The 25,486-nt window shown below is 41.3% G+C and overlaps 3 protein-coding genes and 1 long non-coding RNA gene across 5 annotated transcripts; 2 read left to right on the forward strand and 2 right to left on the reverse strand.

The window, feature by feature from the left end:
• The first annotated feature begins 2,174 nt into the window (after positions 1-2,174).
• Positions 2,175-6,554, forward strand: ankrd33ab (ankyrin repeat domain 33Ab). The gene is made up of 5 exons (XM_086199191.1): positions 2,175-2,244; positions 2,405-2,713; positions 2,786-2,915; positions 3,001-3,141; positions 5,254-6,554. The coding sequence occupies exons 2-5, from the start codon at positions 2,450-2,452 to the stop codon at positions 6,084-6,086; spliced, it is 1,368 nt and encodes a 455-aa protein (XP_086055317.1). The 5' UTR covers positions 2,175-2,244; positions 2,405-2,449; the 3' UTR covers positions 6,087-6,554.
• On the reverse strand, positions 2,379-7,932 carry LOC147267975 (uncharacterized). Its single transcript, XR_015112090.1, has 3 exons — positions 7,451-7,932; positions 6,229-6,306; positions 2,379-2,647 (listed from the first exon to the last, which is right to left on the reverse strand). It is a non-coding gene; the product is annotated as an uncharacterized LOC147267975 (long non-coding RNA).
• On the forward strand, positions 7,487-15,894 carry LOC147267976 (activin receptor type-1B-like). 2 transcript variants are annotated; one of them, XM_086199187.1, is made up of 9 exons: positions 7,487-7,688; positions 10,753-10,998; positions 11,625-11,891; positions 11,996-12,226; positions 12,346-12,513; positions 12,897-13,053; positions 13,132-13,256; positions 13,362-13,495; positions 14,032-15,894. In XM_086199187.1, the coding sequence occupies exons 1-9, from the start codon at positions 7,625-7,627 to the stop codon at positions 14,155-14,157; spliced, it is 1,518 nt and encodes a 505-aa protein (XP_086055313.1). In that variant the 5' UTR covers positions 7,487-7,624; the 3' UTR covers positions 14,158-15,894. The 2 variants fall into 2 exon arrangements, with proteins under 2 accessions (XP_086055313.1, XP_086055314.1); XM_086199188.1 differs by having other exon boundaries at positions 13,365-13,495; positions 14,032-15,892.
• On the reverse strand, positions 15,542-25,337 carry prkag1 (protein kinase, AMP-activated, gamma 1 non-catalytic subunit). The gene is made up of 13 exons (XM_086199189.1): positions 25,195-25,337; positions 23,011-23,062; positions 22,458-22,558; positions 22,297-22,378; positions 22,149-22,207; positions 21,941-21,986; positions 21,793-21,847; positions 21,537-21,663; positions 19,933-20,098; positions 19,791-19,828; positions 18,503-18,649; positions 18,046-18,145; positions 15,542-17,428 (listed from the first exon to the last, which is right to left on the reverse strand). Exons 1-13 carry the CDS (start codon positions 25,201-25,203, stop codon positions 17,418-17,420), a joined length of 993 nt encoding a protein of 330 aa, XP_086055315.1. The 5' UTR covers positions 25,204-25,337; the 3' UTR covers positions 15,542-17,417.
• Between the last annotated feature and the right edge of the window lie 149 nt (positions 25,338-25,486).

Here is a 25,486-nt window from a genome sequence, read left to right on the forward strand (position 1 = left end):
ACCTACGGTCAATTTAGAGTATCAATCAGCCTCGTCCTCTCTTGATGTCTTTGGACTGTGGGAGGAAGCTGGAGTACCAGAGAGAACCCACAAAGGAACAGGGAGAACATGCAGACTCCACACAGAAAGATCCCGTGCTCGAGCCGGGACTCGAACCCGGAATCTTCTTTCTGTGAGGCGACAGGGCTGACCACTGCACCACCGTGCAGCCCTTGTTAAGACCATTAATGGGATTTAAGGGGATTCTCTATTGCTGCTACCAGTGAAGCCCTACCTCATTATGATGCCCCTGTTTCTACTGCAAAGACAGCCCAGTTTTCTGGTGACTTCTTTAAATAACCTTAACTTATTTGGGATATTTATGACACAATGGTCTTGTGATATCAGACACTGGTGATCTACACTTACTGAAGGATGGAAGGACCCCGTACAATAAAAAAAAGGTTTTGGTTTTTCGCTGATTGAAAACTTTTCACCTCAAACACATTGAAGGAGTTTTCATCAGTAGCTTTTGCTAGGCCTTCCAACAATGCACAGGTAGCTGGTAGGACAGTGTATGCAGATACACAGTATTTTTCATGTCACCGCTCAAACCTGAAAAGCTGCTCTAAATACTTTGGATTGGTTCTTCTTCTGTTTTTTTTTTAACTGTCTAATTGTTTCCAATCACCTTTAATGACAAAACATGTGAGATTCTCTTCAGTATCTTTGTTGGAAGCATTCAGAGGCCAAACTGTGAGTCAAATGACACAAATAGAACCTGCCAATAGGCAGCTGACTGAGGTAAGAGTGTGTGAGTTGTGTGAGAGATCGCCATCTTGTGGTAAAATTGAAGAAATACCAGCACTGGTCTTGAACTCCCGAGCTTGACATCTGTCCCATCTGTGAGCACGTCCTCTTATGGGATTTAATAGTCTGCTAGTCCATCTTAACAATCAATTCCTCTGATTTAAGCAGCTTACAGCTAATATTTTAGACATGTATGACTGGATTATTGACTTATTTGTGGACGGAGTATAAAATATGTGTGATGTTTTGCACAAATGTATTTATTCATGTTTGAAATAAGAAAATGAAACTCAAGTGTGATTGCTACTGTCTTCCAAGTGATTTCCTTCATGCCATAATTCTGATCTGTCATTTCATTTTGCATGGTTTCATCTGTATTTATCTGAAGTTACTGATTATGATATTTGATATTTTGGATCTGTAGGTTATCAAAAAGTTACAATGAAGAAAATGTATGCATTTCCAAAGTTAATGATGAAAAATGGCATGGAAAGTAAAAGTATTCCATTTAGTCTAATCAAATTTCAAAAAGTTACCAGGTGGTGTTTACAGTGTTGTGTTGACAGGTAAAAACAGGCAAAAGAGAAATGGTAATCCTCTCTATAAAAGCTGTTGTAAGTGGGATGAGCTGAGTGCAAGAGAGTTGAATAATGTCTCCGCTAAGACTCCTCCTCTTAGTTTTATGTCACCATCACAATATGGCAGATGGAAAGAGTTAAAGTCCCTGTATTTACATGCCGTAAAGGAAACAGTGACCTGTCAGCTGTAGGACTGTTGGAGGGAGTCAGAAGACTTCCACAAACACAGATTGATGCAGGGATACACCGATGTTAGTTGGCTTGCTGTAGGGGTGAGTATAATTCAGTATGTATGTCAGCGTGTTCATAAATTCTAATGTTGGAAGGTGAGATTCCACGAGTCTGTCTTCAAAAGATTTCTAGTATGATGTTTTCTTGTGGATACTTCAAGCTTTTAATTTGAAAATATGTAAAAATTGTTCAATTATTCTTTTTGTAGATGCAGAAGGCAATCCTGTCACTTTGATCCAACACATCAGGAACACACAGGAGTGTAATCTGAGGGTAGGCGTTGCTTTTAGTGACCATGTTGGCTTAACAAAGCTGGAACAGAGGAAAAACATGAGTTGACAAGTGCCACGTGTGACTGGGGCTATTCTGAGGTGCGTTGTTCCTCATTTAGCAGTCCTAGCAGTGTGTTCAGCAGGGCTTTGAGATGCTGATCCAGTTACTCAACAGTAAAGGCAGCCTGAGCTCACCCGGCCACGCCCACACTATGACACACAGTCAACCAACACATAAGCCCCAACTGACAGATGCCTTTTTTCTATCTCTGTCACCAAACTTTTGATCTGTTAGTTTGAATCATCCACACGTAGATTTAGTCGCTGCTTCGAGGTCTTGTGGACTTCAGGATTTGATTCACCAAGGAATTGCAGTGAGGAAATTATTTTATTTTGCCATTATTTACAATTATGGAGAGATTTCTGAGGAAGAAAAATTGATCCATCTCGAGAGCATCTGATTGCACCTTTGTTGCTATAGACAACGTCCAGTATTTTCTTGAGAACTAGTTTCTATTTCTGATTTTCTTGTAGATGTAGCCAAAGGATACAACATCTTTTCACCTGTTCTGCTGTTGAATGATGGCCACTGCAGCAGAGGACCCTCACCTGGGTGAAGGCCCTGATGACGAGGATAACACTCTGTCGGGGAGCGAGTCGGATTCGGACAGCATCCTGTCTGATGATTCTGTGCTTCCAGACTACACACCACAGACCTCAAACGGGCAGGAAGCCACAACACTGTACCAAGCGTGTGCCCGTAATGAGCTCTTCTCCCTGCATAAGGTTTTGGAGAGAGGAGTCACAAGAGAGGAAGTCATGGAGTTGGACATCAACAGCTGGGTGAGTCTCACTCATGATGGCAATCATTTAGAACCTCTAGTTGAGATGATTCTAACTATTTATCACCAACAGAATGGCTTAATGGTGGCTTGCGGCAAAGGTTTTGTGGACATTGTGTATGGGCTTCACAACTGTCCCTTTATAGACATAAATCACCAAGACAATGAAGGCAACACTGCTCTGATGATCGCATCCCAAGCAGGCAAGTTCCGCCTAGCAATGGTGATGCCGGTGTCTTCATCTGTATATGACGTCTGTTAGTCTGAATTGTGTGTTTTCATCTCCAGGTCATGTCAACACAGTCATGTACCTCCTAAACTACTATCCTGGTTTAGACACAGAAATAAGGGACTGTCGAGGTTTCACCGCCCTCATCAAAGCTGCTATGACCGGTCGCACAGACGTTGTGGCTGCGCTTCTGATGGCTGGTACGTAGGGGAAGCACACAAACTTTCTGATGCAAAGGTTTCATTAGATTTTTGATGATATGCATTGATTGATACATGAAGGAATTTGTATATCATTAGGAAAATGCAGTTCATAAAGTGTGATATCCACTGGTCTTGCTGGTATGATAACAATATTACATGCATTTGCAAATAATCTGATTTTGTAAGCAGATGAAATACACAGACTCATGTGACGTTCCAGTGTCCTCAAACACCGGACTTGTACACAGAAGATACCGCACCATTAAATGGATCCTTTTTGGACCGCAACGGGATCTTATTGAGCATCTCTAAATGTGGTTGTAGCACTAGAGGTGAGAATAGCTAAACCCCAGCAGTTTATCCGTCTATATTTGACGAGAGCTAACTCTTGCCACAAGAGAACGTGCTCGTGACGCCAGACCGGTTTAAGAGATCACTCTGAAGACATTATCACAGTTGAACACAACCTCAAGTAATCTGCGACTTACTACTCCTGAAGGCTGGTCGTAGATTAGCCACAAGTTATTTCTGGCACACATGCTTCCAAATAATTTGTGACAGTCAAGAGTGTATTGTTGAACATATCATCCTCATAAAAATACACATATATATTTGTATGTATTTCCTGTGTATGAAAGGGTGGGGTGGGGTGGGAGGCGTCATGGCTCAGAGGTTGAGTGGCCTAGCAACCGAAGCGTCGCTGGTTCACTCCTCATTTCCCCCAGTGACCATGTCAAAGCATCCTTGAGCAAGATACTGCGATGGACTGGTGACCCGTCCTGGGTGATTCCCACCTCTTGCCCAGTGTCAGCTGGGATAGGCTCCAGCACCCCCCCCCCCCCCCAAAAAAAAATCCTTCGTCAAGTCAAGTCAATTTTATTTGTTTAGGGCCAAATCACAACAAAAGTTATCTCATGACACTTTACAGGTAGAGCAGGTCCAGTACCTCAATCCTTCAATGAATTTACACCCAACAATTCTCCATCAGCGAGCACATCCTGCAACAGTGGCGACAAAAACCTTCCTTTTAACAGGCAGGAACGTCGAGCAGATCCAGGCTCAATGGGGACGCCCTTCTGCTTTGACCGGTTGGGGGGATTAATGGATAAGCGGTGTAGAAAATGGATGGATGGATGGATGGATACTGTGTATTGTCAAATGTAGGTGTTCAAGAAAATCATTTGTACAGTCGATTAATTTATTTATTCTGGAGCACCATTATGAATATTGGTGTTGGCATTATCACTGGTACCTCTCTTTGAAAACTGAATTTTTTTTCTGGAATTTTAGGCAACCTCATTACTGTCTGATGATGGTCGGGATCGATGTTTGCTTTGGCACAGCTCTCAAGACTGTTTGCTGTTAGAGTAGTATTTGTAATAGTTTTACTGCAACAAAACCAACCAAGAAATACTGTGATAATACTCATGGCACATCATCAGTATTTATCAGTAATTTTTTTTACATGTTGGTATCAGTCCGATTGGACGACATGCATATCGGCCCAGTTCGAGTCAAGTAACTTCCTTGTGCGTCATCAATAATGAGGAAAAAATACGATTCGCAAAGACAAATGCTACATTTTCAAACTCAAAATATTTATGTTTTTCTAGTATGCACAAAATGTAAATATCACATCATGTAATATTACAGCTAAAATAGATCTCAATGGATGTGGATTCAGTTTTGCTATTGAACGACAAGGCATGTTTTAATACTTGATAGTATGACAGGTATATGTTCAGTCCTATAAACGTATTGTGAATCGACCCTACTAAAATAATAATTGTGTTCTTCATATCAATGATGGGCTTTTCCTGCTGGGACTTGTCAAACTGTTATCACTTTACATTAGGAGTGCATTCATAATAATTAGTTAATGCTTAGTTAAATATTAGTCATTCATAATTGATCATTAGTTAAAAGTGAATTAATCAGTCCAGTTTCCATTAACTAATGGTGTTCATTTTAACTCTACTCATTTCATATTAAGGGTAACGAAGAGCATTACCAAATGATTAATTATGCTCAATAAACGCTTATTCAGATCGCTTATCAATATCTATGCATTATCTAACAGTTAATCTTTTTTCCCCATGTTTTCTCCAGGGGCAGACATACATGCAACTGACACCACAAAGGGTAAATGTGCTCGGGACTGGGCATTAAAAACAGGTCGCTATGAGACCTTGCATCGTATCCGCCGCCTTAAATTGCGTCCCAAAGCTGAGCAGTTCTGTGAAATTTACGTTCCTGAGTGGCCTGAGCTGAAGGAGAGAGTCGCCAGAGCTACGGCTGAAAAAACTGCCAGGGAAAAAATTACCCAGCGGATCAAAACCACATTTGGATTCAGATTTCCTCGCGACCCTGAGGACAATGGGGTCTTGGACCACATGGTACGCATGACTACGAGCATCCACAGCCCCCTGATTTCAACTGGATGTCGTCCTCTCTGCCCAACCAGCCCCCCTGAGGTGGGGAAGAGGCGCCTGGCAGTGCCAGAGCTGGTGAAGAAGCATCCAGAAAAGGAATTAGAGGAAAGTTCAGTCTGTCACAGCAATGGCTCAATATCACACATCATTCCTTCCATCCATTCTGCAGAGTCCATCAGTGCAACATGCTGCGCTGACACCGAGAGGAGAGGCAGCATCCTCTCACTGGCCTCCACCAAAGTTGCTACAACATTCATTCCTCGTAGTATGGCGAGAAGGAACAGCGTGTTCCCCTCTGGCTGCATCCCCAAGATTAATATCAACAGGCCATCAGAGTCAACGCCAAAGAAGGAGAAGAAGAAGAAGATGGAACGAGGCTTCCTGGAGCCACCCAAGTGGAGGTACAAGGAAATTAAGGAAGAGAAAAAGAAGGCTGAGAAGAAAGCTGAGAAGAAGGCTGAGAAGGAAAAGAAAAAGAAAGAGAAAGAGAGAAAGAAGACAAAAAAATAGCAATTTAAAAGAAACTTGGTCAGAAGGATTACTCCCTCTGAGAACAAAGGTGTTCCACTTGGGGCTTGAAACTGACAAATGTCTTGGAAATAGTCAGAGACTGAACATGTAACAAAAGCGTAAAGAGATTATTTTTCTTTACCAGATTGAATGACTGAAGACCTCAAACAATAGCTGCAAAGATTCTTCAGGAGGAGGCTGAAGCGTAAATCCTTCCACACTTAAGAAAGGAGGGAAACATTTCAATCAACATCATTCTAGTCTGAGAAGTTGCTTATTTTCCAATAACCTTAGACTCGCCAAAGCTTTTCAGGACTATGACACCACACATGAAACTTTTGGTTTCTAACATCTTCACAGCTGCTGAAGCATTTCTGTCTACCTCACAATTCATACAAAGCACAAATATCCATAACATTAATCTTTTTAAATAGAAATATGTGCACGTCTGTCTAAAAATGAGGGTTGTCTGCCTGTCACATTAGTTTCACTACTGTAGAAATGTCAATGTGCTGGTGAGTTATTATTTAAATGGCTAGACTAATGCAGAATTGTTTCTTGATTGATGTAACTCAGAGTAAATAATGTACAAAATGCAGCTAACATGCATTAAAATTGAGGATCAGTGTAATCCTTGACATCAAATCTAACATTGATTGCCATTTACTGTTATTGCCAATAACATATTCATATGATATATCCTGCTATTATGAGTAAATTAATTTGATTAGGAGTGTAGAAATGAGGAATATACATAAACATACTGTACATACAGGGCAGTGACAGATGAACTACACATTCCTTGGTATTTGAAGCTGCTGTAGTCTGTATATTCAAAATGACATAACCCAAAAACCAGTAGACAGACAGATGAAGTCTGTCTATCTGTGTGGAGCATTTAACAGCTTTTGCTCAGGAGTCGGTGCCAGACAGAAGGAATATTAATTCATCCCTGTGTATCTGTTGGGACGGGAGGGAACATGTGCATCAGTGTTGCATTTTTCAGTCTTTGCTGACGCCCCCTCAAGTGGCAAATAAAGAGTCAAAAGCAATTAAAGAACCGGGGACAGCTTTGACTGCATTGGGATGTCCAGTGTAAACAACAATACAAGGAAACCAGCAAGGTTCCTGAAAAAGCGACATCTTCGTCTAAACATCTACAATGTTTCTGCCACAAGTTGATTTTTTTTCTTTTTCAGTTTACTTCACTTTCAATGAAGCTCATTCATTAATAAAAAAATTAATATACTCTATCTTTTGATGCATTTTTCAAGTACCTAAAACTTTTGCATAGATAGAGAGAGAGAGAGAGAGAGAGAGAGAGAGAGAGAGAGAGAGAGAGAGAGAGAGAGAGAGAGATGTACCTCTCCCATGTTCAGCGTTTTGTGCGGCCGCCTCATGGTGGAGCTGTGTAACTGCACGGAGACCGCTCTGATAGCCCGGTTAGCAGAGCCCTATCCTCCTCACCTTTCGCCACATCTAACGCCAGCTAACTGTTAATTAAGTTAGCTGAACGTGTGACGCTCCGGGGCGATGTCATGGCTAATTTACGGGTGTCGTTGGCGGTGGTTGTTCAGATTGTATTGTACAAAACCTGCCGAGGTGAGTGTTGTATTGTTTTGTTTTGTTCACGAGCTCGCGGCTACTGTCGGCATCAAGGCGAAGCTGCTGGCTAATGTAAGCTAGGTAAGCTAGCTGTTAGCTGTATGTAGCTGTTGTGTAAATATAACTAACCCTAACATCACCCCGTCATCCGCTATGGAGCTAGCATTAATTAGACTAGTCCGAAACGTAATTTAGACTGTGTCAGTGTCCTGCTGATGAGTTTTTCAGCTGACTTGCTCAGATTTTGAGGCAGGCAGGTAAATAGGAGCGATGATTGACAGGAGCGTCACGAGATCGATAAAATTGGAGGACACGGGGGAGGGGGCCCTTTCTCAGAGAATACACAAGAAGAAAAATGAAACAAAACTAAGTAAAACAAATTCTTATCCTTCTTATTTCTTCTAATCTTTTGTGATAAATACTACTAATTAACCTTCAGATTCATGCCAAGTCATGTCATTTATTTTTGCTGCATTGTGACTCTAATTTAGGGGGCACGAACTCCAAATACCCTAGGGCCACTGATTGTCCAGTCTTGTCATTAGTGGGCCACTTAATATGTGCTGGCTTTGAAAGAGACATATGGATATGGTAATAATGAGCAACTAAGGATAAATGGCAAAGGATTATGAAAGCTTTCAAAATAATTATCCTCACAAGCCAGGGACTGGCTTTTGTAATGATGAATTGAACATGACAACTACCAACAATACTATTGGCAAAGAAAGAACATTTGATACCGTGTTGTTTGAATATGTGGAGTGGGCCATGTCTGGCCCCTGGGCCAACGAGTTTGAGACCCTTATTCTTCTAGGTTTGTTCCTCCACTACTATTACTATTACTACTTCTACTAACCATGCCACTAATAATTTGTCACCTATAGTTATCTTATTCAGTTATTTCGACTATGTTGTCAAGACTGTTTCCAGCCAGGTAATAGCTGTACTTTCACACTTTGTAGTAAGCAGCTGTGCTGACATCACACAGCATTGTCCGCCATCACTGTTATTATCATCATCATCATCATGTTGTTGTGAGAGTCCTTATTAGAGGAGTGATATTCCGCCAGGTTAATGAAGGGAAAAAAAAACAAAATAATCATGGTCAAGCCACTTTCAACAGTCTGATCATCATCATCTGTCATCTGACTCAGGGAACACAAATCATTTGATGAGTGTAACATTTAAGAAGGGAAAAAAAAAACAACATTTATCTGCTGTATAAATCTCACCTAAAGACAACCTACCACTCCCACTATCACCCTCCTGACTGAGGACAGGGCTGTGCTTTCAGTAGCTTTTTTTTTTGCTATTATGAAATACCGTAGTTTCCTCTGTGTTTCGGCCTGGAGTTATCAGATTGAATTCAGAGTGTATTCAGCTCATGCCTTGAGAGTAACACAGCACAACTTTTATCAGTCTTAGATCGGATGATATTCTATCACGAGTCACAATTATTTGAGGGGCCAGAGTGCTGAACAGCAACTGTATTGAAGGATAACTACTATCTTTAGCAAACACTTGTCAACTAGTTTAAAGCACTCATCCCTATATGGATAGATGACCTTTATCTCTGAGGAAAGTCTGCAATGTCAGTTTGATTTTTATTTTGAGTCAGCATTTATTTTCCTTATTTCTGCTTTCTTTGTTGTCGCTTTGTTTCCTGTTTTTAACCACCAGAATCCACCTAGTAGGTGTTTGCCTGGTGTGAGTCAGTGTCGTGATGTTGAAACACATTAAGAGAATGCATGCGTAGTTTCCCTGGATTTAAGAGCAAACACACCCAGTAAGGCTCTAGTAAGCTGGTTTCCTCTTGAGATTCCAGGTTTTTTTTTCGTTGTTCAGAATTATGAGTTTTCTATTTTCCACTGAATGTTTACACTGAAGTATGCTTTTTACACCTGCTGAAGGTCAAGCGTACCATATATGTTGTTCATCTTGTCTTCAGAACAGAAGCACCACATTGTGGTAAGTGTTAAGAGGAGAAAAAACAACGTAACAAACTGACGAAAGTGTATACAATCAACCCTGAAGTCTGAGGAGAAGCAATGCATTATGGGGCAGTTGAGTTACGTCTATTCAGCTCATGATGCATACACAGAAATTCTTGTTAACGTCATATAAATCTGAGAGTTAGTCATATACATGTAATTCATACACATTGCAGTTGAAACGCACATCATTCTAAATTTAATGTCGTGCGTAATATAAATAGTGCAATAGTGAACGATTCCGAATTCCTGTTCTTGCATGCCAAACACAAACCCTCCACCCATCCTCCCAAAGTCCCCGCCATCCTTACACAGCCCACCTCTATTTCCTCCACATGCTGACCTTACCATTGTACCATTCTCCCTCTCTGTTAACTTTGCACAACATGACGAGCGACAGAAATCTTCCATCTTCTGACACCTATCGCTTCTTAAACATAATGAAGGTGTTGCAAGCGAAATAAAACCGTAAGCCCTTTTAGAAATTACATGTCTTGTTAGCCTTTATTTGGACATCATGTACAACTTGGAATTGTTTTAACTCTGGTGCGTCAGTCTCCTCTGCAGTAGGGGCTCCCAAACTTATCAGTCCAGGACCTCACAATAAAAGTATCCTACTTGTGACCTGCTTAATCCCTGGACACGGTTGCACACACACGCATTTGGAAGTCTATCCACAGCAAATTTTTCTTGATTTCAACATCTCACTGCCATTTATATAGTCGTGTTAGTACTTAGTTGCCTTTCGAAGCAATTTCTATTTCTGAATGCAGACTGTGGTGATTAGTCAAAAAAGAAAATGTGGATTGTATGTGTGCCTAGCAACGGCTTTGAGTAAATAGATTATGTAATAATGCCAGAAGATGGCAGTAGAGGCTACTCTCGCTTTGGATGGTTGTAACAAACAGAGTAGAAGAAGAGCCGCCTACCAGTGAAAGTAGAGCGAGGTCTTGAGGAATTACTCTCAGGTTTTATTGTTCTCAAGTACCAGCTAGTATTGGACATGTTGCAAGTTTGTGAATATCCTTGAACGCACCTTGTCGCCTCTCACGATCCTTCCATCTCTGCAGCTCTCTGGTGTAACTGCACCACTGCCCATTGTGCTAAGACAGGCTTCCAGTGTGAGACCGATGGCGCCTGCATGGCCTCCACTTCCCTCATCGATGGCCAAGAGCAGCACAACCGGATTTGCATCACCAGAGACAATCTGGTGCCCCCTGGACAGCCGTTCTACTGCCTCGGTGCTGAGGGCTTCCTCAACATCCACTGCTGCTACACTGACTACTGCAACAGCATTGACCTCCAGTTGCCCTCCGGTAAGAGTGCACAAGAAATAACCCTGAAGCATCCATACTCTAGGTGATACTGCTTACTGGCTCTGCACATTATCACAACTCTCATTCATTTGTTTTTATCGTTTTGTAAGAAGAAAAAAAATTGATTAACTAAAAAACAAAATAACACCCTCAAAAATTGTCCCTGAGCAGGAACAGCAGAAATGTGTTAAAAAAAAAAGGAGCTGCACAACTGATGGAAATTTCTGTATGGCTGATTTTCAAATCGTCAAAATAGTTATATTTTACATCTTGTGAGGCTGCAGGGAAGTCCTGTTTTTATTTTAATGGGGGTTTTTTGTATAAAAATGAGAATGTATAATTTGACATTGGCTAATCCCACCATACCTCAGCTGTAATATCTGTCCAAATGATTGCAATTTGATTTTGTCGATATCCTGCAGTCCTCTTAATTTATAGGTCTGTATGAAAGACTTAACATCACCTTGATAACAATGATGGAATAACTTTTAAACCCAGATATTGATGCTGGTGAAAGGATTAAATGATGAAACTTTATCCAAGAGTGAGGGAGGACTGTGTTCTCATCCTGCAGCAACATGGAGAATTTCAGACGTAACAGATGAATCTGCCTCTGTTCCCTTCAGTGACCATTCAGTCAGGAGCGGGTGGAGGCTACGGCCCTGGAGGAACATGGGGGCTGCTGAAGCTAGTCACTGTGATTGTGGGGCCTCTGTTCCTGCTGTGTGTGCTGCTGTTGGTTGGTGTCCTCGTGTATCAGTACCACTTGAAGGCCTATGGCCAAAGGCAGAGGCTGAAGGTGGAGGATCCCTCCTGCGACCAACTCTACCTGGCTAATGACAGGACCCTGCAGGACCTCATTTACGATCTGTCCACATCTGGTTCAGGCTCAGGTCAGAGCACATTATTCTACAGCTGCAGGCCAACATCACAGCGGTTTTGCTGTGAGAGGTCAAAGTTACATTTGTGAACTGCTGGTGACTTCTTTTCTCATCAGGTCTGCCTCTGTTTGTCCAAAGAACTGTGGCCAGAACAATTGTCCTTCAAGAGATTATTGGTAAGGGGCGTTTTGGCGAGGTGTGGCGAGGGCGTTGGAGGGGCGGCGACGTTGCTGTGAAAATCTTCTCATCCAGAGAAGAGCGCTCCTGGTTCCGTGAAGCTGAAATCTATCAGACCATCATGCTACGGCATGAGAACATCCTGGGCTTTATAGCTGCTGACAACAAAGGTGCTCTCTTGTCACATCACAACATTGTCACTTTTTAGTGACAGATGGAAGACGTCACTGCCCAGGGTTATTGATGCACTCGTCCATCCCTCTGCTCTCTCTGTCTGTATGTTGCTTAGACAACGGCACATGGACTCAGCTGTGGTTGGTGTCTGACTACCATGAGCACGGCTCTCTGTTCGACTACCTGAACTGCTACTCGGTGTCAGCAGAAGGAATGATCAAACTGGCCTTGTCAGCGGCCAGTGGACTGGCACATCTGCACATGGAGATTCTTGGAACACAAGGTATTTTTCTTGGTTTTTGTCAACTATTAGTTTTTGTGACCTTTTCTAACCACTATTCTATTCTATGGACTATTGATTTCACCTAATGCACCAAAGTGCCATGTCATGTTGAACTTAATGTAAGGGATCGAATCTGAACTCCATTTACAGAAGTGGAAGGTTCTTCGCTTATCTTCGTTTTTCAGTGTCATGAATGCACTGAATTTCTACAATTTGATTCTGTTTATAGTTAGGCCATATAAATAGTTTTTCTCTCGTGTTGGGTGCAAAAATGATAAAATTCCAAAACAAGCTGTAGTTTCCTATTTACAAGTTAAAAACCAAAAGCAAAACAGAGCCGTCTGAATCCTGAAGTGATTGGGATGTACATATCTGTCTGGTAGGAAAGCCAGGCATCGCCCACAGAGACCTGAAGTCCAAGAACATCCTGGTGAAGAAGAACTGCACATGTGCTATTGCTGATCTAGGTTTAGCGGTGCGTCACGACTCAGCCACAGACACCATCGACATCGCCCCCAATCAAAGGGTGGGAACAAAAAGGTGCGTCAACACTCACCCTTCCTTGTCTAGAGTGTCCTTCATTTCTGTACAGGCTGTAATTGTCTTGTGGTCTAACAGGTACATGGCTCCAGAGGTGCTGGACGAGACAATCAACATGAAACACTTTGACTCGTTCAAATGTGCAGACATCTATGCTCTGGGCCTGGTCTACTGGGAGATCGCACGCTGCTGTAACAGCGGAGGTCAGACTTTTCTAGTTTCACTCTGGTCACTCAACCTGTTATTTTTCTCTGTGGTAACGGCCGATATCACGGTGCTGATCTGACCTTAATGCCGTCCGTTGCCAGCAGGCGTCCATGAAGAGTATCAGCTGCCCTACTATGACCTGGTACCCTCCGACCCCTCCGTAGAGGACATGAGAAAGGTGGTGTGTGAGCAAAAGATACGACCCAACATCCCAAATTGGTGGCAGAGCTACGAGGTAATGAAATTGCTTGTTGGTATTTATCAAGACCTACACTATTATCTGGTGTCAGTTGGGTTTATTGTTAACTTGGATTGTTTATGTTGTTCATGTGATGGGACGTGTGTCTTGTTTCTAGCAGGATTGGGTCCGTCTGCTAGATTTAGTCTGTTCAGCTGCCGTTTGGAACAAGGTTGTAGTGCCACATGGGTGTTAGTACAATGTTCATACGTTCTAGAGCTGGTGATCACATCAGTTCAGATAAGACCAGAGATGCAACTGGAAGAACGCATACCTCCTCCAAGGCTGTGTGATGGAATTAGATCAGGATCTGGTCCCAGATCAGTTCCTAAATCGAATCAGTTAAACTATCATTCTAATTTCATCAATATCCATCCAGAAATTTTTGAGTCATCGTGTGAACACATGAACCAATTCTGGTGATCACACGACCCTCCTGCATTTCACCATCACAACTCCTTTAGGTAAAATCCTTCAAATCAAATCAACTTTATTTACTCTCAACTTCTTTTTTTTATTATTTTTTGTTCTAGGCCTTAAGAGTTGTGGGCAAAATTATGAGGGAGTGTTGGTACGGTAACGGAGCTGCCCGCTTGACAGCCCTGCGCATCAAAAAGACCCTGTCCCAGCTCAGCATCCAGGAGGACATTAAAGTCTGAGCCACAGTCAGCGGAACACTGACAAGAGCGCTGAGCAGGTCCCGGCTCAGATGGTAGGACACGGAGAGGAAGAGGCCGGGCCTCCTCTAAGGAGCGCGCAAAGAAAGCGAATGTGATCAGTGGCGCTTAGTATAATCTTACTGCAAGAAGAACCCTACCTCGCTTACCCGGCCAATCTACCAAGAACACATTCCTGTCTTGTCCTCAGCTACTGCCCTGTCTCCTCTTTACACACTCTACTAACAAGGACCCTGGGATTCTGTGTACTTGTATGCAGTGGATTGCAGGAAAAGTCATTAACCAGGTAGCATTTTGATCAGTCGTTAATAACAGAAATCCCCGCGATTGTCTTTTTAAGGAGACACGCTGGGAGATTTAGCGGTGTTTTTAACTTATTTTCTCGGTTTCTTCTATTTAAATGACCATTTCTTGTTATTAGTGTATGTTTTTGAGAGGCTTAACATACAACTACGGACACACTCAACAACAACAAAAATCCTTCAAGGCGAATAAGCCATCTGGTTCCACTTCAGCAGAAGAGTACTTCCCATGAGCTGGTATAAACCTCAGGTCTTCAGTGTGCTTACCAATCAGCTTTGTCTGTTAAAAGAAACATTTAGGAACCGTTTCAGTGAAGTGAATTCCTGCAGGATGAGTGTGTGACAGTATCAGCTGCCAGTAACTTGATACTCACTGTAGTCATACGTGTGTATATACTGTAAATGGCAATCTTGTGTTTTTAACTGGATATTTATGTCATGCTTTAGATAGTTCTATTTTTTTACCTGATTTTTGGTTGAAGGGGGAAAAAGTATCTTCTGACACATTCCTGTATGTGTAACTTTATAATCAGTGTTTCCAATCTTTTTATTGCACCATTCAACACCTCCGCAATGTGCAAAATTGATATGGAATGTTCTCTTCATTCTAAGATTGTCGCATATTATTTAAATTTGTGTTCCCGAAAGTCGGTGCACTTTTGTTGTCTGCTATATGCAGAATTAGCAGGTACTGTTTGTGTAAAATCCTCCCAGGTTATTTATAGTTGTGTGTAGGAGGTCACACGTGCACCACTACTGACCTCACAGCACCTAAAAAAAAACCAACAAATTGTTCTCTGAAGCATCTCTGGCCTCTCTCCAGGGTTTATTTCAGATCACACCACGTGAAAAGTTTACACAAGTCACGCCAATCCGTTTCAGCACTCGGGAAGCCGCACAGTTAACTTATGTTACAATACTACTGAATTGTCTACACACTATTTGACAAATACTGTTTTAGAATCACCTGCACTTTTTTAAGTCTTATGTTCGTCGAGGGTTTGACCGGAAGGATGACGGCTGTTAAAAGTGTTAACCGTATTAATACAATCTGTATTTGCCTTAATGAGAAATGCATCGTATATCGACCGCTCATACACTACTCTGAGTATCCCTGTGGGTGAAGAGCTGGCTGTGAATCAAAGAAATGAGGTATCGCACTACATATAACAACTCATTTTAGTCATCTGTGTTAAACGCTGTCAAATTATGCAATACAATGTGAGAAATATAGTTGATTTTACTGTGTGCTGTCTCTTTGCTGACTACAACCTCGTATTTAAAGCTGTCCTTCAAGCCTGGTCCTGATTCAGTCGTCAAGGAGAGTTTAAGGCTCTTCATTTCCACTGATACATTACCATAATGACCAAACATTCTCTGAAATATGCATTTACACATGAGAGTTAAAAGTAAATCAACATTAATCAGAAGGGTTTTTTTTTTCTTTGCCCATCTGAAACAAACTAAAAACTCTCATCTGCAGGTTTTTATTTTTTTAGTCTATCAACCCAATAAAAAGTAGTCAAGCTTGTACTGGAGTGTCTATCCCAACCACACAGAGGCTAAATGCCAGTGGCTCCCGAGAGCCCCAAGACGGTCTTGATTCAGCCCTTCAACAAAGAGAAATGTGCAAACACAACATTTTTTCTTTATTGCTCATCCTTTAAATTATATCAATGCAGATTAGTAGAAAAATTGTGCATTTACATACAGTTGTGCACATTCACTTTCAAATGACGCCGCTTGCTTAATCCCTGAAGACAATGGAAGGAGGATGCTGGTCTCGGAGAGAACGGAGGAAAACGGATTAAGGTTGACATGTTGTTACTGAGCTTTAACTGTCAAACACAACACACCAATCAGAAATGAATACAGCAACAGAGATTGTTAATTTGACCATTGGTATTAGGTGGTGGACCACTCTGTGCAGCAGTGAAGCAGTTAAATCCCTTCTAATGCTAATAATGCCAAAAAAATACACCCCTGGTGAGCGTGATTACACAGGGATAAGAACTAGTCTCTGAAGTAAGAGGCCCAATCCCTAATGCACCGATAGACGAGAGAATGAAATAAATATGTATTGGTTGTGCATGTAACCAGAACAAAGCAGAATGGTAGACTGATGGATGAATTTATCAGTGAGGCGGTCTCAGACCTCTTCCTATCAGCCTACAAAGAAAACCCATCCAACACTCCAATTCTTCACATTGATGAAATGAAATGAAACGTTATCCATGATCAGAGGAGGAAACTGACAGAAGTCCAGGTTTCTTCAGACCTAAACCATGACAGGAGGCTACTGGTGGTCTCATCTAGATATGTTCAGTCTTCACTCAAAACCACAGCTTGCTTCTGTACTTAAGTCGTGTATGTCTAGTGTGTGAGTCATGTACATACAGATGAAATACTTCATTTGATGATTTCATTGATGCATGTAGTGTTTCCAGGTTTTTCACCAAACCTCTAGCTGCATTACATGAATCAGGTGAGCCGACTGACGGGTTCACTTGAGTCCTTACACTTCTTCGTGTACACAGGCAGGGATGAAGGAAATTAAGAGGAAATCAATACATCAGTTCTCCTACATATTCAGTGGGATTTCTCTGTGATTCAAGTGAAAACAAGAGCAGTTACAGAGGTGGAAATGATGCTGGTCGTCCCCAGTAGCTGCAGCTCCTCTTCACAGGTTTCTTGCGCTCCTTCATCTTGAATCTTTGCTGATGTGGAATTTTGGCTCAATTTACAGGAGTTTGCATCAGGTGTGTACTGCTATCATTTTATATTTCTGTGTTGCAAAAGAGGGAGAAATGTCAATGGAAGAAAACTGATTACAGGGAAACGGACGACCATTTACTGTCCTGATGTCCCTGCCACGTGGCCAGCCTGTCTTTCTTTCCTTCTCCCCTTTGCGTCTTCTTTTTCCTAGTTTTAGTTGTTTTCTCAAGCCGTGCCTGTGGACAGACCAAAAAAAAGAAGAAGAAAAAAGACCAGGTTTAACGTTACACAAGAACATTACACCCTTTATTGACTTAATTAAAAAAGATGTAATTCCAAAACAGCATTCTAATCTGAATTTTTCGGAGTTCAGCACAAATTTTGAAGTCAAATCAAAAGCTCAACATGACCCTGTTCCTCATTTTGCATTTTAATTCATGACAATGTGTTTTTTCAATCAAATTTCGAATGTGCATTATCTCTCATCTGTGCGATGTCTGTATACCAGTAAAAATATCTAATACAAAAAGTGAGAAGTATACAGTACATAGTGAAAAGTTTTGAAGTCCGTACATACACTGTTCTGTTGTTAATTTGTTCTAATTATCTCCATCTTCGAACTGCATTTTTGAGCTGTTTTAACATGCAAATTTGGGATTAATTAAGATTTAATGTCAACAATTGAATTAACATGACGAACCACTGCAAAATGTGGTACAAAGAAAATGAAACTTGGATTACTGACCTCTCCTTTTACTTTTCATCTGCTAGCTGTGACTGTATCTATACTGCTGTCTCTTCATCTATTCAAAAGTTGTACAACTTCAAATATCTGGTAAGACACACCACGTACCCTCATCGCCGTCAGCAAGCACTAAAGCTTGGAGGATATCTGACAGAGAGACGATTCCTTTCACCACTTCCTGCTCGTCCACCACCACCAACCTGTGCACCTGAAGCAGAAACGCACAGGACGGCCGTCGTCGTTAGTGGCATCTCTGCAGCAATTTGGACAAAATGTGTCTAACAGCCAAAGGATTTATTCAGAAACTGTTGGATCCCAAAATTAATGCGCCATCATGGAAGTAGCAGGACAAAGGGTGAAGACGATAGGAGATATGGGCAAAGAAATTCAAGTCGAGCGCACATTTTGGCTCGAACTGAACAAAGATAAATGTTCCAATGTTGTAAGCTACATTTAATTTCACAGCAGATATACTACCACCCACGAGGGACACGGGGATACTTCTTACTAAAAAAAGCATTTTAGTGCCTTCACTAATGGATCGCTAATGGCTCCAAGCTCTCACCTCTGCCTCGACCAGTCTGTTGATGATGGCCTCCAGGGTCTCATGCCTGTTGCATGTCAACACTCCCTCAAAGTACTGCGAGCGGTGCTGCAAGGCTTTGGTCACAGTCACGTCCAGGTTGTTGTAGGTTTTCTCTGCTGCCAGGTTCTGGACACAGAGATGAAATACGTTTCCTCATCCTCACGTGCACGGCACAAACATTTCAGGACAGTTAAATTTTCAAGACTCTGGGAAAATGGATGCTTTTAATTATTATCATCAGTATCATCATTATTACTACGACCAAATACCCCAAAACTGCAACAAACTAGTACTCCTTGTGATCTCTGACTCTTTGCACAAGTACCTTATCGCATCAAGCACTTGTCAAAATATATGGCCAAAACAGTGAGAGGTTGTGTGAAAAAAAGATGAATGGGGTGGAATTATCTGCAGCCTCCAACAACAGGTCACGTTATATTTAGTATAAAGCTAAAAATCCTTTAGGTCCGTGAACAGAGTCCTGTTACACTCACCACTGCCCTGCCCTCCATGAGCAGGGTTCATACACATTGCTACCAATACATGTTGTTACTTTTCCATTGCTTCTTGATGCCTTTTGAAGAAGTTTTTCACAAGCGTACTGAAACTTCTATTTATATGTGAGCAATAGAGTCAAACTCAAACATGGTAATTTGATCAAAATTATTTACAAGCTCCATGGTTTGATACAGTATAAACGTGTTAAAGTACATCAACATCAACCATAAGAGCCCTTTCTCTGTCAATCTTAACGGAAATTTGTAAAACAACCTCCTTCTGTTTGGCTGTATTGATTTGTCAATACAAATTTCCAGGCCTGGAAATTTCCATTTTGGTATTCCATGACTTTGCCAGGTTTCCACGGCTGTACTAACCCTGTCAAGATAAATACCGGTAATCACCAAACTTGGAATTCATTCCAAACATTTCTTCTATTCTACATGAAGTCAACATGCACCACTTGATGTGAGGGTCCCGATTTAACTGTGGCAAACTGTATCCATGATAGCGTAATGTCATTTGAAGAAAAGACCAAGTGGAACACCTGGCATGTTTCTTATGGCACTTGTTATTTCTATGGAGATGGACATTATGTTGTGAATTTATAGTAACTACCTAGTTAAAAAACAATTTCTGTCCATCATCAGTATACAGTATATACGTAACATAAGGCCAACCATACGATGGACGAATCAAGAAACTCAAAATCCTCTACGGTCTTCCTTATTTGAGGAAAAAAAGGAAATGCTGATTTCTTGCAACTTACTATAACATCAAATTTGGAGTAAATGTCCACCACTCGACCTGCACAAGAGAAAAGACATCAGTGAATAAGCACACAGAGGTCAGGAGGTGTTCGGTCAGCCATGCAACGTAAACAGGGATCTCATTTCAACCAGCCCACCCACCTTTGTCATCCACTACAGGGAGCGCCGACACTCGCTGCTCTACAAAGATACCCAGCGCTGTGTACAGAGGTGTATCTGCACGCACCACCGCTATGTTTCGGAATGTTCCTATGTTCAATTCCTCTAGGGTTTGACCCAAGAATGTAGGTTTTGGCATCTCTGATATCTGAAAACAATAACAATAGATTATTTTTCCACTTTTCTTGCTAATCACTTATGGGTATTGTTAGTTTCATTAATTGTAGCGAAAACAATCAGAAAAAAGGGCCAAGTTTAGGAAATATGGTTATTGCACATCCTCTCCAGAGTCACATGAGAAAATAAATACCCTTCTTTCCCACGGTGCATACGGAGGGGAGCTGAGACCCAAATAAAACAGTTGACTGCTAATTAGCTTAGCGCAATGAATGGAAGTGGGTGGGAAGTGTTAGCATTCCTCTATCAAAAGTCAATTGGTAGACAGACTTCAGGATGTGGGTTTGTGAAGAAGTAATTATCCTCATCGTCTTTCACAAACTCATCTATGATTAATGTCAGCAGACAATCTTCAACATTTTTTTTGGTTTTGCTGCCAGAACAAATCACTGCACCAAGTCAGGTAAGTAGCGAGAGGTCGGGATGGGCACAATTAGGCGATGACCCATAATGGATAGTAAAGGATTTGGTCAATCACTTGAATTTTCGTTTATCAAAGGAGGCTGTGCTGGGTAGTGTAATTCCACAATGAGGCATTTTTTTAAGATCAGGGATGATATTTAACGAGTTTAAGGAGAGGCTGCTGCTGCTGCTGCTAACTTAAACACGAAGAGGTCGAGCAGAAGTTTGGTTTGAAACCACTTCCAATGGAAAGTTCATTGAAACACCGTGAAGCTGTATAAAATAAAGCATGACAATAATCCCGATGATGTACACCTTGAACAATGCACACCTGCCTCTGCTTAATTATCATGCTCCTCATCTAAACCTAGCATCACCTCGGTGTTAGCCTGTAGGAACTGCGAGTCTACAAAGGCAGAAAATTACACAAGGTATCTTTCTAGCACTCCGTCACGAGGCACCACCGCCAAACTCACAGCAAAGAACAAAGGTATGAGCTGTGAGTTGGCCACAGCTGAAGAAGCTGCGCTAACCACAGACGGTTGGACTGCTTTAACAGACAATAATGATTAAACTGATAGCTGATTGCTAATTTTCCTGATGATCAAACAAGAAAATTTCTTTAGATGCCCATCCCTAGCTAGAACGATGCAACTGATTATAAAAATGCAATGTTTTGTAATTTTGAATTGCCATTTCATAACAAATATTATGCAAAACCCTCGTTATATTGATCCAGGCAAAGACCATTTGGAAGACAAGTGTATTTGATGACTTTTGACTGTGGTATGCCAACACTTCAGATCAACTGCCATTCATTGTGTTAAGCTAACTAGCTAACAGCCAGGCTCTGTAGGTTTTAGCTCGCTGATGCACACAGAGAAAGAGAATGATCTGCATCTTCTTGTCTGACTCTGGAGAGCATGACTAATAAATGCATTTTCTAAGAAGTTGAAGTGCTTTTTTAAATTTGTTTAAAATGGCATTATAGAAGCACTGTTACGCACAAAAAGCTTTAGGAACTTGAGGATCCTCTTGTGTGTGAGAATATAGAGCGTGTTTCCTGTCAGGGGGTCAATTACTGGCAGCCTATGGATCTTGTTCTTCAGTAAAGACGATACTGCATCGTACAAACTGTGACCCAAAGAAAGAGAAATGCAAGGTTTTAACAGAGGCCCAATATTTCCAAATTAAAAAGGCTGTATCATCTATCAACAACATTTTATGGTCTTTTCAACCAGAACTTAATAATGTAAAAATCACCTTGCGTTGGGTGATATGCTAACCAGTGGTTTGAACGAGTCTTGAAGGTACAACTCTGTTGAAATCAAAGAACATCACTATCGTTAATATTCTGGACAATCAAAGTAAATGATCAGAAATAAATGACATATTCAGTAAACATCATCACCTCTCCATGTTTCGATCTTGTGCTCTTCCAACTCATAAATCTGAACCTGAAAGATTAAAGTAGGTTCATTTACTAGGAGGGACGGAGACGAGGGGCAAAACAACAAACTTTAAACAGGACTTTTAACAAAACATTACAGGTGAAATTTGAGATTCGATATCTTACTACAACTCCAAGGACTATATCTTTCTGGCGCCTGCCATCTTACCAATGGAGATTTGTAGTAGCGATGGAGGATGTTAATGAAGTCTGTGATGGTTAGCATACCTGTGGAGGTGAATGAAGAGGATTAAGTTGGTTCTTTGTTTGCATTTTTTTTCACAAAAATGAGACTGATCTAAATGAAAAATACGTACCAACAAAACACTGTTTCTTACTGTCCCACAGAGGAGCTGCTCTCACCCCATTGGAGACAAGTGCAAAAAATGCCTTCTTGACCTGTGAATTAATAACTTTGAGTTTATGTCTAAATAAGCTTATTCAAGACGGATAATTTTTATTAGGTTATCTGTTTTACCTGAAGTGATGTATCAAAAACCACCAGTTTGGAGCTGGTAGGTACCAGGTCATAACACCGATGGGACTTCATAAACCTGGTGTATACATTGTGCTCTGGGTCTGAGGGAATGTATGACAGATAACACCTGCTTTTAAATATTACTGTGATGGACTCTACCAATACATGAGCTAATAAATGAATGATTGTTATTCATTCTTCACTGTTTTCTGGGCAGTAAAATTCACACAGAATATCGCTGCCCATTAAGACAAGCCTGACTGGTTTATCTATCTCTGAATTGTCCAGATTACCTGGACAGCTTGTGTTAATGAGCTGGAAGAGTCTCTTATTTCTGTGTGATTTTTAATATACTGGTTTTCTCTTCTTGAAACACTTGACAAGAGAAAGAGTTCACAAAACAGATGGACTGATCTTTAAACATATTTAGTTGCTCATACACAGAGACAGTAAAATATCTCAAAATGATATAATGACTGAATGTTGAAACAAAGCAGTGATTTCTTAAACTACAAAACTGTATGCAATCTCTGTTTGGTCTCATGTCCCTTACCCTCAAGGACTGGCTCCTTTTTGCTCTCAAGCTCCTCCAGAGTTACTGGAATCTGAAAGATAAAGATCATAATTTGTTCGGGCAGCCTTCCAACAACCTCCCAAACAAGACCATTTAATATTGTTACGCAACAAAAACCTGCGCGATACGGCCAAATAATGTTTACAGCACATGGACTATAAACTACTCTTGCTCCCACCAGTATTATGGGTGGAAGGATTGTAATTGACAAGCCAAGCAAAAGTTTAGTCATGAAATTTCAAAGTATTTCCAGGATAATTGAATAGCCCTTTAAGTTAAATTTAAAGATGACAAATTAGAGGGGGGGGGGGGAGAGAGAGAGAGAGAGAGAGAGAGAGAGAGAGAGAGAGAGAGAGAGAGAGAGAGAGAGAGAGAGAACAACAGCAAGCCATCAGAACAGCGTCAAAGCCCCCCAATGATGGCGTAGGCTCCCCAAACCTTACAGTAACCCTATGAATGGGGGCACTCATTGTCATTCGAAGACAGACTGCAGCCATCTGGATGTGAACATCATCACAGGACAGTGATCAATGACAGCAGTTTTTTGTTGGTTTGAGTGAACCCTCCCGTCAAGGGGACACACAGACTCAAACATGCCAAGAGAATGCCTTTCACACCAAAACAGAACCAAATGATCCCCTTCCAGTAGGAGTCAAGCATTCTGGTGGTGGTTACTACTGCTGCAAAAGCGAGGAGGAGATAAACTGAACTCTTCCATACACGGTCCAAGGTTCTACTTACATGAAAACCACAATTTTTTTGGCTACACAAGGAAAGAATCATGATATTAGGTTGTCTGTCGGAAGACAAAGGCAGTAACACAATGGCACCCATAAATGATAACAGAACCCAGTAACAACTAGGTTTTTTATTTTATTTATTCCTTTCAGCTCAAGGACTTTGTGAGTTTTCCAGCCATTTGAGGGTTTTTCTCTCTGTAATTTCAAATGAAACCAAAACTATGACCCAAAATGCCAACTGAACAGACCAAGAAAAAAATGTTCTTTCACAACACCACAGATACAAGTGATCGCCTCACTTAACATTCAAGACTGCACCTTTATCATAGTGGAAACCCAACATGCCTGCATCAGACTTGTCACTTTATTCCACATTTCTGTAAACTTTCGCACCAATGAACCTCACTGACTGTGTAACTGTTAATCATCATTTGATGCAGACATTTCCTGATCAAGTCCTGCACTGATATTGACAGGCAGAACAACTGCCAGTATTCCTTGCATATCACAGCCATCAATTCTGTACTATGGACCACAATTTCCAAGTCTTTCCCGTTAAATGGAGATGCCAGGTCGTTTACAGAGACCTTAATATTTCACAACTACTGGGATAACAACTCAATCACACACACACACACACACACAAAACGCCTAAGGTAACCCAAGTATGTAAAGTGGATGCAGGTTACTTCCGCATCGATTCCACTCATCCGACCCTGAATATGTGTCCAATCAATGGAGTCAATGAGTCCGCCCATGTACTGTACAAGCGTCTGCAGAAGTTGCCCACTTTGGTGTTAAAGTTTTTCCTACAACGTCAATTATTCACTCGTCTGTATAGAACAAACATGATACTTGCACTGAGTTAACTGTTCATGACTTTTGCTGTGAAATATGACGGACTTTGTTGTAAGTAAAGCTTTGTAAACCTGATTTTTAAAAAAACACTTTACCATTATTAACATGCCGTAAAGTTGACGAGTTGACTTATTATGAAAACGGAGGTCACCGTCGTAGCTAAGTAGGTAACGTTCAATATTTACAAATGTTTATTTACTCTGTACACCGAGATAATGTTAGCCTACAGTTAGCATTAGCCAGCGTCGCGGTTTGTTGACATAAGACAGTCGAGGTGACTTTTAATTTCGGCTTATCTTTTACGTCAGTAGGTCTGGAGAGTGGTTACATGACCAATTTACTTGTTTTAGTGAATGAACTACTATATAAACGAAAATACATTCAATTACATCAGCCACTGGCTACATGTTGCTGATAAAGCCAACGACCGTCTTCGCCACTTTAGTTATAACTCGCTAGTTAGCGTAACTGCTAGCAATAGCATGCTTTGGAAAGTACGTCAATTACATTCGGGGAAATGGCTTATTTGACATAGAAACAGAGCAAAGAAGGTCAGATAACTTACACACTCCATATTCTATTAGCCGCGTTGCCTTCCTGTGGCCGGGGATTCGTTGTCAATTGGCAGGATCTTGCAGAACCGTAAAGCTTCCGTCACGACGGAAGCGTGAACATCTCGATTGTCTGGGCGACAATTACCGTAATGTAGGTAGTGACACCGCACTGCAACTTAATGCTTGACGCGATGACGAAATCCAATGAGGAATATCACTTTTCGATGCAATTTTTGTCTGCATGACGTAGTCTGACTTTTAAATTGTAAAATGTCCACCAAATGCCCCCCACCCCCACTTCAC

The sequence above is a fragment of the Aulostomus chinensis genome, chromosome 3, assembly GCF_037954235.1.
Source record: "Aulostomus chinensis isolate RoL2024-O1b breed Wild chromosome 3, RoL_Achi_v1.0, whole genome shotgun sequence".
Taxonomy (NCBI): domain Eukaryota; kingdom Metazoa; phylum Chordata; class Actinopteri; order Syngnathiformes; family Aulostomidae; genus Aulostomus; species Aulostomus chinensis.

Coding starts and splice junctions, on each gene's coding strand:
- ankrd33ab (XM_086199191.1), top strand. CDS start 2,450: ATGATGGCCACTGCAGCAGAGGACCCTCACCTGGGTGAAGGCCCTGAT. Junction 2,714..2,785: donor AGTTGGACATCAACAGCTGG/GTGAGTCTCACT, acceptor TATCACCAACAG/AATGGCTTAATGGTGGCTTG. Junction 3,142..5,253: donor GGCTGCGCTTCTGATGGCTG/GTACGTAGGGGA, acceptor TGTTTTCTCCAG/GGGCAGACATACATGCAACT.
- prkag1 (XM_086199189.1), bottom strand. Junction 22,208..22,296: donor TAAGAAACAGTGTTTTGTTG/GTACGTATTTTT, acceptor TCACCTCCACAG/GTATGCTAACCATCACAGAC. Junction 18,650..19,790: donor ACTCCAAATTTGATGTTATA/GTAAGTTGCAAG, acceptor CTCTGTGTCCAG/AACCTGGCAGCAGAGAAAAC.
- LOC147267976 (XM_086199187.1), top strand. CDS start 7,625: ATGGCTAATTTACGGGTGTCGTTGGCGGTGGTTGTTCAGATTGTATTG. Junction 12,514..12,896: donor GGAGATTCTTGGAACACAAG/GTATTTTTCTTG, acceptor TCTGTCTGGTAG/GAAAGCCAGGCATCGCCCAC. Junction 13,257..13,361: donor ACGCTGCTGTAACAGCGGAG/GTCAGACTTTTC, acceptor GTCCGTTGCCAG/CAGGCGTCCATGAAGAGTAT.